The sequence below is a fragment of the Peromyscus maniculatus genome, chromosome 2 (assembly GCF_049852395.1).
Source record: "Peromyscus maniculatus bairdii isolate BWxNUB_F1_BW_parent chromosome 2, HU_Pman_BW_mat_3.1, whole genome shotgun sequence".
NCBI lineage: Eukaryota > Metazoa > Chordata > Mammalia > Rodentia > Cricetidae > Peromyscus > Peromyscus maniculatus.
The window spans coordinates 115,428,224-115,441,092 of NC_134853.1; the positions used below are offsets into that span (position 1 = coordinate 115,428,224).

Below are 12,869 nucleotides of genomic sequence, written 5' to 3' on the forward strand. Positions count from 1 at the left end.
TAAAAATACACCAAACTTAGTATCTTAGCTGCTGTTCACTTCATTTTTTAGGTTTGTATATAAAGTAAATGAGTGTCACAGTGGTGTGTTCATACATGTGTGCATGTTTGCCATTGTGCTTGGTTTTTACGAATCTCTCATGTCCTCTGTCCCACTTCCTTGGTACCTTTCCTCCCTCCACTTCTATTTTCCCCTCTTCCTTTACCATCCCCTCACCTCTTCCTCCCTTGCCATGGTTCCCTTTATACTAATACGACATATATACACACACACACATTTAAGTTTAGCATTCATGAAAGCAAACGTGGTATTTGTCTCTCTGAATCTAGCTTATTTTGTGCAACATAATTATCTCTAGTAGCACCAATTTTCCTGCAGATGTATGATCTCATTCTTGATGGCTAATTATAATTCCATTGTGTATATTTACTACATTTTCTATATTTCTTCACCTGTTGATGGACACCAGGCTGGTTCTAGTGCTTTGTTGTTAGAAATGGCACAGCAATAAACATGGATGTGCAAGTACCTCTGTGATTGTTGACTCAGAGTCCTTCAGTATCATTTTAGTTTTTTGAGGAGCCTCCACACTGATTTTTGTCCTATCTTCAATGGTTTACATTTCCTCCAGCAGTGTTGGCTGTTTATTTTCTTGACGATCCATCTGAACCACTTTTACATGTGTACAGTCTGGTAGTGTTTACTGTATGCACAATATTATACAGTAGAGCTCCAGAACTGTTTCATCTTGTGAAACTGAAATTTTATCATTGAACAACCCCCTGTTCCCTCTGTTCTAACTCATGGCAGTCACAATTCTACTTCTGTTTCTGTGAATTTGCCTCTTAAGAGTGCCTCATATATGTGCAGTCATGTGTTGGGTTGTGACTGGCTTGCTTTGCTTAGCATGGTAGACTCAAGTTTCCTCCATGTTGTATCATAGGACAGAATTTCCTTTTTGTATGGCTGCTGAGTAATATTTCATTGCACATATATATGTTGCACTTTATCCACTCATCAATATTTAGATTGCTTCACTCTTAATTTTAGGTTCTTGGGCTAATTTGAGTATTTTATTTATTTATTTATTTATTTATTTATTTATTTATTTATTTATTTATTTATTTATTTATTTATTTATTTATTTATTTTTTGGTTTTTCAAGACAGGGTTTCTCTGTGTAGCTTTGCGCCTTTCCTGGAGCTCACTTGGTAGCCCAGGCTGGCCTCAAACTCACAGAGATCCGCCTGCCTCTGCCTCCTGAGTGCTGGGATTAAAGGCGTGCGCCCCCACCGCCCGGCCTTATTTTTTTTATTTTTTACTTTTTATTTTTATTTTTTTTAATTTGAGTATTTTAAAACCTGTATTCTTCTCTATAAACTAAGAAATTGCATTAATTCATCTATACAGTTACTTATCTAAGGTTGATATTAACTCAACAAGCTTTTTCCTCCTTTAAGTTATCTCAGTGCAACAGACAGTGAAAAACCTTTCTTAAAGGCAAATATAAATCCCAGGAAACAAAGTCAGTGATTAGGACTGCATTTTTACCAACCTTTATGCTTTGTGTTTACATTTCCTTTGAAAACTGGTCACTGTGCTTTCTTCAGATGTGCAGTTGGAAAAGAATGAGAACTGACTTTAATAGAGATGAAAAATACAGTCTGTCATCATGGTCAAGTTTTTTTTTTTTTCTGAAAATTTTCTTTAGTAAGATTTGAATTTTGATGTTGTAATTTATTTCTTCTATTTCTTATGTTTGTTTGTTTAAGCCTTCCTTCTTTTCTTTATATCATTGCCCACACTTAAGAATTTTCTTTTATCTGAAAATCACCAGAGGTTTATGATAATCTTCTTAACTGTTCTGAGATAATGTATGTTAATAGTGCCCTTCTGTGAATTGCCTCCCTTTCTGTCTTTGAGATTATTACTGGAACCCACGTGGCAACCCCCCCCCCCCCTTAATGGAGTACTCTTACTCTCACGAGCCAGCATTGCTTCTTAGAGAAAGGGTGAAAGAAACCCTATCAGGAGAATGAGACGACTGTGATTGAGTAAAAGGAAAAACAAGCCAACAAAAGGTTCCTATGGGGATTAATAATACCAACAGCCTGAGAAGCACTTACACTGCAGGGTAGAGGCAAGGACTCTGCTCGCAGTAGTTTTTATTTATACTTTTAGAAAGGAAACTCTGGGGAGTAAACAGATGTGCTGATGGCAGAATATTTCAGAAACATCCCCCAGGTCAAAGTGGCTCCTCCTGAGATTTTGCTGCTCAGTACACGCTAGTTGGTAAACTCTGCAACTTCATAGCATATCAGAAGGAACTAGACTGCTTCCTCTTCCTGTCTCTTCCCTTGCAGAAGCTTTCAGCTTTTCATAGGGACCTGATGCAAAAGGGAGATAAACTTTACTCTGTACCAACCAAACATTTGCTCCTTTTCTCAGTTTGTATAGTTCTTAAATGTATTTCCTGAGTAGGTATTCAAACTGTGTTTCAGTTCAGTTTGTGCAACTGCTTACTTCAGTTAGCGCATTTCCTCTCTATACTGCTAAAGTCCTACAATAAGCCTTGGTAACTCGTTCAGCACTTTATTTTCATTATAACTGTTTGTAACCTTAGCCAAGATATGACTCCAAATTAAGGCTTTTATGGTTTTGGATTTCTGAGATAGTCTTATTATGTTGCCTAGGCTGGCCTTGAACTCAGAGTCCTCCTGCCTCAGCCTCTGGATGCCATGATAACAAGTATGCGCCTAGCTTGAAATTGGAACTATAATAACATTTAAATCTTGTTGTACATATATGTATATATATATTTCAATGTAGTTAAGTTTAAAACTCTGAAGGGGATAAATGAAACATTCAAGGAATCCTAGCTTAATTATACCAATTTCAAAATATTTGGCTGTGTAACAACCCTTTTTAAAAGTGACTGCTGTGTGTTTGTGTGTGTGGCTGCACGTGTGTGCATAGAGAGGCCCAAAGCTGATGGTAGGGATCTCCCTCATTCACTTTCCACTTTATTGAGACAAAGTCTCTCAATAAACCCGAACTTGCCAGTTGTGGCTCATCTAGGTAGCCAATTTGTTTTGGGGTTCTCTGTCTCTCTGCCTCCTGAGTGCTGGGGTTAGAGGCAGCTACCATGCCTGCCCACCATTTTTGTGGGTCTGGGGGATCCAGACTCTGGTCCCCATTCTTATGCTGTAAGCACTTTGCCCACTGAGCATCTCCATATCCCACAACCCCCTTTTAAAATCAGTGACTTTTTAAAGCACTCTTTTTCTTACTCATAATCATTTAAAATGAGTACTTAGTGAAATTTAAATTCCATTATACTGAATTTGTTCTTGTTCTGGGCTGCCATGGCTTCTTGTCTCTAAAGTTACACATTACTTCCTTTGGAGCCCGGATCTTCTCAATCGTTCAGTTGTATTGCAAAAGAGAAGTATTTTCCTAGGTATTTAGTACCATGCCCTCTCCCTGCCCCTTCTGTTCCCTTCCTCTCCCCTCTCCCTAATCATGCTGCTTAAAATGTTCTGCATTCAAAGTGCTAATGTGATGTCTAGTGTGTTCCTAAGGAAAAGAAGTTTATTACATACCTTAAGAAAATGTACATTAAATTTGCACCGTTCATAAATAAGGTGTAGTGCTGTTTGCTGTGAATTAATTATTAACACTCATGAATATATATTAAATAAAATGACCTTAAAAGAAACAGAGGCTGTAAAATTATGTATTTGTCAGGTGACTAAAATGTGCCCACAAGCTCTAAAATCCTAAGGCTAGTCATGTAAAAGGAGTAGATTTTCATTATTACCTTAAATTCTTATGCTTCAGACAGTCAGCGCCTGCAGCTGGATCTACAGAAAATGGAACTTCTGGAAAGTAAGATGACAGAGGAGCAACAGTCTCTGAAAAGCAAAATTAAGCAAATGACTGCTGACCTGGAGACATACAGTGACCTGGCAGCGTTAAAATCATCAGCCGAAGAAAAGAAGAAGGTAGATGCTCCACAGAATCTTTGAAGATTATCATCCAAATAATGTCTTCTTTTCCTTCTTTTCTATCTTTCTCCTCCCTCCCCTTTCTTTCTTACTTAAGACAGACTCTCAAGTATCTCAGGTAGGCCTCAAACGTGCTCTGTAGTAATGGTGGCCTTGAACTTTCTGATCTTTCTGCCTCTTCTCTAAATCCGAGGATTATAAGAGTGTGCTACTATGCATGGTTTACTTGGGACAAAAACCAGGGCCTCACATGCTAGGTAAGCACTCTACCAAGTGAGCTTCAGATCCAGCCCCTAGCGGTTTTTCTGGATTGACATTAATTCATATGTGCTTTATAGGATTTACTACTTTTAGTATATTATTTGACATACAAACTAAGAAGAAGTAATAAAATTTGTTATATGTATCGTAATCTAGAGAAACCTAGAGGTTTTAAAAGAAGGTAAAAATTAAAAAACCAAGTATAAGTTGCTCCCTACTACAGAGCATTCCAACCTATAACCTTTGCTGAGTGCAGATTTGGACTATGTTTGGATTATAGGTCTCCACTTTAGACTCATCAGTGTCTCTTCATTGCCATTTGCCTTAATTTAAAGTAAATCTTTGGGTGTCAGGATAGATATGAAAGCATTTATTGAGTTACTAACGCAGTTACTATTCACATAGCTTATTATTCAAAAGGTATTTTTGTAAATAAGTCTTAAAGTAATTATAACTGGTGGAATTTTACAGAATAAACCACTACATTTCTAAGCCAAATGTGATTTTTTTGTTGTTGTTTTTTTTAATTTTATTTTTATTTATTTATTTATTTTTTTGAGACAGAGTTTCTCTGTGTATCTTTGGAGCCTGTCCTGGAACTCACCTTGTAGACCAGGCTGGCTTCAAACTCACAGAGATCCGCCTGCCTCTGCCTCCTGAGTGCTGGGATTAAAGGTGAGCACCACCGCCCAGTTCCAATTGTGATTTCTATGTTGGCTTTCTAGACATTTGCTATAGCTTCTATGTGTTACTATTTGGATCTCTCTAGAAACTGCATCAAGAAAGAACAGTATTATCAACCCACAGAAATGCCTTTAAGAAGACCATGGAGAAGCTGACAACAGATTATGAGACACTGAAAACACAACTACAGGAAAATGAGACGCACGCTCAGGTGAGAACACGCAAGCTGTTCTGTCTTGTTCTTAGTCTGTGTTTTCATTCCACACTGCTTTGCTCCTGTTCTTGTTTCATTTTGGTTTTAGACCTGCCTTATAAGCCTTCTGGATTTTTTTTTACTTTGAAACAGTGAGATTCTGTACTATTCTCTCTTTAGTATGAATTAATTTCTGCCTTATTCCTTCAGTAAGCCTGTATGAAAGGCCAGTTTTACAACATGTGCTCTCCAGGGCATGGCCATTACATCACTCTGGGTGAGTGCTTTAGGTGGCGCACGCCTTTAATCCCAGCACTCGGGAGGCAGAGGCAGGCGGTTCTCTGTGAGTTCGAGGCCAGCCTGGGCTACCAAGTGAGTTCCAGGAAAGGCACAAAGCTACACAGAGAAACCCTGTCTCGAAAAACAAAAAAAACAACAAAAAAAATTTATCAAAACTAAAGAGAAACTTCTGTTGAAATGCCATAAAAACTACAAATAACATAAAAACCAATGACAGATTTTTTTTGTCTTTTTTTTCAAGACAGGGTTTCTCTAGCCGTCCTGAATCTTGCTCTGTAGATTAGGCTGGCCTTGAACTCACAGAGATCCACCTGCCTCTGCCTTCCAAGTGCTGGGATTAAAGGCGTGTACCACCACACCCAACTTTATTGTCATTTTGAAATGAGTAAAACACATGTACAAGGCACCCACGTACACAATTTTATGTGTATACACATATATGTATATACACACATTTCCTGTGTGTTTAGCTGGGACCGTTTGTTGTTGTTCCCATTTATTTTTATTCTTTGATACTTTCATACATGTCTGTCTGAAGCTTACACACTCTTCCTCCTGCCCTGCTGAAACCCTTCTCCCTAACAGTCCCTGTCCTACTTTGGTGTGTTTTTATACACACTGACCTTAAGATTGCTTGTGTCGGGGTGTTGTGGGTGTCATTTATTACAGCATGGGCAACTTATTTTTTCTATTGAAGATAAATTTTTTTCATACAATAAATTCTGATTATGATTTCCCCCGTCATCTCCTCCCAGATCCCTGCTACTTCCCCACTCACTCAGTTCTGCACCTTCTTTTTCTCTTTCTGTTTAGAAAACAAGCAGGCAAGTCAAATAAACAAACAAACCAGAATTTTAAAAAAACATGAAAAAAAAAAACAAAGATAAAGCATGGGAAACACATGCTTGAATGCACGCGTGTGCATACACACACACACACACACACACACACACACACACACACACAACCCATAAATCACAAAATTGGAAACTGTTATATATAAGCAAAAGACCAATAAGATAGAAAATATCCAAATAAAGCATTATGAGACAAAAACTCTCCAAAAATATTGAGTTTGTTTAGTTTGGACCATCTACTTTGGACCTGCCATTAAGTGTGGTTTGTATACCCAGCAAGATTGTTTTGGAAAAAAACTAATTTTTCCTTGGCAAGCTGTTGACATTTGGAAATAACTTCTGGGTCAGGAATGGGGGGGCTCATGTCTACTTTCTCTTTCTGTGCTGAGACTTTGTCTGTTTTGAACCTGTGCAGATCCTGTACATGCTGCCACAGTCTCTGTGAGTTCATATTAGCATTGGTCCTGTTATATCTGGAAGATACTGTTGCCTTGGTGTCTTTCATCCCCACTGGCTCTTAAAATCTTTACGCCTCCTCTTGTAGCTTCTCTGCATTTACATTCTTTCCACTCTTTTCACAATATTCTCTGAGCCCTGTGGGGGATGGATTGAGGCTTGTGATATAGTTGTCCTCCTAGGGCTGAGCATGTTCCAGTCACTTATGTTCCTTACTTTGTCTATTTGTAAGTCTTTGCATTAACTGCAGCCCCAGTGCAAAAAGAAGCCTTTCTGATAAAGGCTGAGAACAGCAGTAAACTCAGAGTACAACTGGCATCTGTTTGTCTATCTGTCCAGCTACTTTGTATGTGTATGTGTGTATGCATGTCACTGTGTGTGTTTGGAGATCGTATATAATATACTACTACATGATAAAGCATAGGTTACAGAACCAATCTCTTATTGGACATTTAGGTAATTTCTAGTCTTAAACTGTTCTAATAATACTATTGTGGGAGGCCAGCTCCTACCTTTTCAAGGGTTCGTAGAGGAGAAGAGAGGGATAAGAAAATATTAGATAGGAAGATGGCGAAGAGGAGAAAGATAGAAACATAGGATAGCTTCAGGAGGACCTGGGTCAATACCCAATGGCCTTTTCTGTTTATTCAAAAGGGCTTTTTATAAAAATGCCAAGGGGTGGGGCAAAAGACCTCCTCCTTGCTAGATCAAAGCACACTGCACAGCCAAGTGTAGACCCTTCCAAACACCTGGTAACCGTGCCCATGGTCAAATCATTCCCATATGCAGCCCTGGTGGATAAAGCAAGCTCAGATTCTCTGACCCTGAGGAGTTTGGGCCTCCACAAATTCCCCCTTCTTAATAATATAAATCTCAACTGGGAGTACAGAACTTAATTCTATTCAGCTCTGAATCAGCTTTTCCACTAAGAGCTTGCAAATAGCTGGAATGATTAAAGCAATACTCCTGCTTCTTATAGCTGCTATGCCTTCTAGTAAAGGAGTAGAGGATGATAAAGATGGAATGCTCTTTTTGAATGGGGCTAAGATGTCTATAGCAGTCTTAGCTGTACCAAGCCCTTTTTTTAAGGCAACCGCATCAGATAAATCTGTAAATTCCTGATGCAGCTGCATCCAACTTAAAGACTCCCTTAGTTTCACCAAACCATGATTCATTAATATCAACAGGTTAACATCATTCTAGCATGAGTATTACTATACACATTTACAGTTATTGCAAACATATCCAAAAGCCAACTCTCAATAGGACTATTTACACTTTACAAGCTTTAGCAAACATCTAAACGCAATCTCTCAATAGAACTATTTATACTTTTTGCTAACAAAATATAGGGTATATTAACACAAATTAACATCAGTCCACTCAAAGGACAAGAAAAAAATTTTTTTTTAAATTAAAGAGACTGAGGACTATTAACTCCCCCTTTTCTTTATAATTTTTTTAGGCTGCGAGCCTGGTTAGAAAAAAAAAACAAAAACCCAAACTTCTCCATTTAAATAGTTCCATTTTTAAAACAAAACAGTTCATGAGTCATCACAGTTAATAAAGCATATATGCATATACAAAACAATCCATAAGTCATTTAATTGATAGAATTTATAGGTGAAATCAAAATTGTCCCATTTCTGAGGTTTGCAAAAGTTCAAAAAATCAGTTCTAATAACAGTCTTGAAGTTCAACTCACAGCCCAAGATGTCAGCCATCCTGAAGTCTTTGTATAACAGTCCAAGTCGTAATAACTCTTAGGCAAACAGTTCCATATATGAGGAGTCCCATTACCCAGATTAATTGCAGCTCCCCATGCAACAACTCAGCTCAGTTCAAACAAGTGTCTTTGATAGTCGTTCTCAGTTACAGCAGCATTTTATGGCAGTATTCCCCTAGGAACCTTGCCCTAGGAAAAAGCTGTTAGCTCCACAATAGCTTGGTGGTACAGAGTCTTTTCAAAAGAGACTTACAGCCAGCAAACAGAAACTGCACCTTTGGCTCCTGGCTTTCACAGCTTTCACAGTCCTGGTCTGTCTGTGCCTCCTGCAACCGGCCCTAGGACTCTCAATTGCTTCATACTGCCTGGGCTCAAGGGGCCACCCCTGCTGCTACCAACTATGGCAGGAAAGTAGGATATACAGTATGAAAAAAAGATAAAAAGTCCTGAGGCAAAAAAAAAAAGATGAATAGAAACAGATTAAATTAAGTTAAAAGAGCTAGTGGGAGAAGCCTAAGCTAAGCCTCAGCATTCATAATTAATAAGTCTCTGTGTGTTTATTTGGAAGCTGGCTGTTAGCCCAAAGAAAATTACAACAACAGTTCTGTCTAATCAGGCTGTGAGTTACAATTCTAAATGCATGAAATTTCCTGATTTATGTAGTAGTATGATCAAGATACAAAAACCAAAATCAGGTCATGTTATTCCCTTTTACCCAGAAATGACCATTTCTAACACATTGGTATATATGGGCTTGGAGACATATGCCTTTTTGCATCAGTTCATCACATCATATTCTTATAAAAGTGAAATAATTCCATTAAAAACAGTATTTAAACATTTCTTTTAAAAATTTAACCTCTTTTAAAATGTCTCTCCTAGCTATCGCAGTGTGTGGATGTACTATTTAAATAGATACTTTATTTATTTCTACTAAAAGAAATAGAATCTTACAAGAGTTTGCAGTAACTATTAAAGGTTAGAAATCGCTCATTTATGTATCTGCTTTCCCTGTCAGTCTGTTTCTACTTCATAATATAAAAGCCTAAAGATGGATTTGTAATTGACAGTATAAAAATTTGCTGAGTGGGGATGAGTGCTAGAGAAAAATGTAAGAAAGTTTTGTAAATACATTATGTTGTCTGAAATGGTTCGCTGGGAAAAAGACTTGCCTTTTTTTTTTTTTTTAAACTGTTGGCGTTCCTCTTCCATTACATAGATGATGTAAGGCACTGGGCAGACACCGTTAGTTGCTTTTTTTTCCAAATCGTAATATGAGCCACAATTTTAAATATATCTCTATAGTTTTGTATTTTGTCAATCTTGACTAATTAAATAAAACCCTTGTCTCTAAATCTTTTATAACTGTTTTCTTAAAAAGTGTTTTTGTATTTATAAGTAATTTCTTATATATTATTTGAATAAGTTATAGAGAGAAAACAAGATTGGCATTTACTTTAATGGTAAGTGTCAAGGCAAGTCAGTAATGTGGATGTAAAAGGAATTTGATATGGTGTGGTCCTTATATCACTTGTATAGCACTTAGAAGGTCTGTTGCCATGTAAGAACAAAAAGGAACATGTCTGGTACTTGACTTTTTAAAAGGTTATTAAAGATTTATTGCCAGAATGTGCTGACTGCTTCCTTAAGGGCCATCCTAATTTTCAGGTCTTATTTACGACAGCTAGACCTGATTTAATAAGTCCTAGCTCAAGGACCACATATTTTACACAGTTAACCATGATTTCATCCTACTATCTAAATTTATCTCTCTGGAGGAAACAATAGGATAGATATGTGTGTCCTGAAAATAATTTTTACACGAGAATTAGAAGAAACATTTTTCTTGTTTCTTCATATTTCTTTGAAATGTCCATTACTTCTTTGAAATGTCCAGAGAGAATATTATTTTAGTGTTCAGTTTTCAGGCAGTCCTTTGCTTAGGGAAAATGATGTGTATCCTAAAAAAGAAAAGCTATAACCTAGAGTTACAAGGTTAATTAAATCAGAAAAACAATTTATTCTATAACAGTGAAATTGTCTTCTGAGGAAGCAACCATCAATATAATATCCACATTCGTTTCCTGTTGATGCAGAAATTACTGTAGCAGTGCCAGCTTTTCACAGACTTGCTTACAATCTTCTCAGTGCAGCTCTGCTCTTATCGGAGCCTGTGAAACGAGACAGGAAACTTCGTTCTGGAAATAAGGAAGTTTTTCCTATATGGCTGAACCTTTGACAGTACTAGAATATATATTACCTTCATGGCAGTAGACTTCCAGAATTCAAGGAGATTACCATCATGTCACATTTTTCTAAGTTATTTTACAAAAAGTCATAAACTAACTTTCAGTGTTTATTGGCCTAATAAACATTTTTACTGTTTTTAATTGAAATAAATGTAGCAAAACCTTTTGTAGAATTTAGCATTGTCCTAAATATAGCTATTGTATGATCTAATTTAATCTAAGTTTCTTCTCTGGTAACTTTCACTTTATTTAATAGAATGCAAGAAATTGGTATGATTTAAAATCAAGTATTATTTTTCATAACCTCTCAAAAGAATGTGTAATGATTTTGAATATGGAATCAGTTAACATTCACCTTTTGTGTTTCCAGCTTACAAATTTGGAGAGGAAGTGGCAGCACCTTGAGCAAAATAATTTCGTGATGAAAGAGTGTATCCTTTAAACTGGTTTAATATGTCCTTACAAATACTTGATATGTACAAAACTCTGAACTAATTATTTGGGGGCTGTCATAAAGACTAGCATCACTTTCTGCTCTATAGTAGTTAGAAGGTCTTTACTCAGAGTATTTATGAGAAAACTTATTTGGGCAATTACCCAGAGAGAAGTATGAAGTCATCATATAGGCTAGTGGTTAAAGGCATACATTAGAGTTGGATGATCAAATTTTGAGTGTTGATTCTGTCATTGGTAAGCTTCAGTCTTTAGACAGTTCTCTTGATCTGTTTTAAGCCTTAATTTTATCATCTTTAAAACAGTTTGGACTCATAGAGTTCAGATATAGGTGTTAGTTGTTTATAATGCTAAAACTTGGCTATATGAACAGCAGAGAGTAACCAGTCAGGATCATAAGAAATTTGACCTGAGTATATTCGTGTTATACTTGATTCAACTGTGTCTTTTTCTACCAAGATGATACTTATATTTTATCTTTCATGTCATTCTATCTAAGAGGCAGCAGTTGCTGAGGGCATGCATTGTGAAATCACAACAAACATCCCTCCAGAATGTATTTCCTGTTACCTTTGACTTATTCAAGAGCATCTGCCTTCAAAACAAAATCCTGACTCAGTGGTCCATAGGCATTCTTTTAGGGTATTACTGCACTTTGCCTCAGGGGCAGCAAGCACCTCAGCTTACTTCCAGTTAGGATGCCATAGAAACTGTTCATACTATTTCAAACAACTCAGCTTAGAAGGCATACTTTGGTATTCATGGGATATTTAAAAGCCTAGCATTCCAGTTTTATGCAACATAAATCCATATGACTCTGAAACAGTGAAGTCTAAGAGACTTGCCTGAAATTCTGTGTGATATTACAGAGAATAGAGTTTTTCCAAATGCTTCATTGTTCTAGGAGTAGAATTAGATTGAGCAACCTGACATTAAAAAATTAGAAGTGTTTATACCGCAAGTGAATTTTTTTGAAACAAGTTTTATTTGGTCTTTTTGTTTCAATTTATGCTTTTTTAAAATAAGATTATATCTTAAAATTATTCTAGTTGTACTTTTTCTGTACTGTCTACATTCACTGTGACAAATACCCAGTCTGCTTCAGTTCCTTTCTGAGTCACAGACTACTGTTTTCACTGACATTGTTCCTCCTTAACTATGTAATTAGTCATAGCAACCAAGAGTCAAGAGAGTGATTACCAGCCAGTTATTAAAAATGTGATGAAGCAGATTGCAGACTACAATAAAACCATCATGGATGCTCTACACAATGCCAGCAGAAGCTGAGACTGATTGCATCTAGAAGCATCCTCAAGCATGCTAAAAAAAACTAGCTCCCCCTTGAAGAGTTAGACCCAGGTTTGTGAATGCCATGGTTTTGTAATCTCCTTGAAGGAGAGACATCTTGCATAGTAAATATTCAATAAAAGGTTTGCTGTTGTGAGTGTTTTTCTGTCCTCCCAGCCAGCTCCCAAATCATGACACAGAGACTTATTAATTATGAAAGCTTGACCGATAGCTTAGGCTTGTTTCTAACTAGCTCTTATAACTTAAATTAACCCATTTCTTCTAATCTGCATTCTTTTATATGGCTCAGTTACCTTTACTTGTAATGCCCATGCTGCCTTCTCTGTTTCCTGATGTCTCCGCCCTTCTTCCCAGTGTCTTCTGTGCCTGGAAATC

At 36.9% G+C, this 12,869-nt stretch overlaps 1 protein-coding gene across 7 annotated transcripts in view; it reads left to right on the forward strand.

Moving 5' to 3' along the window:
* The window catches only part of Ift74 (intraflagellar transport 74), an 85,704-nt gene extending 73,089 nt beyond the window's left edge, over window positions 1-12,615 (forward strand). For all 7 annotated transcript variants that reach the window (XM_076564510.1, XM_042271410.2, XM_076564511.1 and 4 more), the window contains 4 exons: window positions 3,841-4,004; window positions 5,038-5,163; window positions 11,104-11,164; window positions 12,355-12,615. In XM_076564510.1, coding sequence (XP_076420625.1) covers window positions 3,841-4,004; window positions 5,038-5,163; window positions 11,104-11,164; window positions 12,355-12,473 — 470 coding nt within the window. In that variant the 3' untranslated portion in view covers window positions 12,474-12,615. The remainder of the gene's footprint in view (window positions 1-3,840; window positions 4,005-5,037; window positions 5,164-11,103; window positions 11,165-12,354) is intronic.
* Window positions 12,616-12,869: the final 254 nt, after the last annotated feature.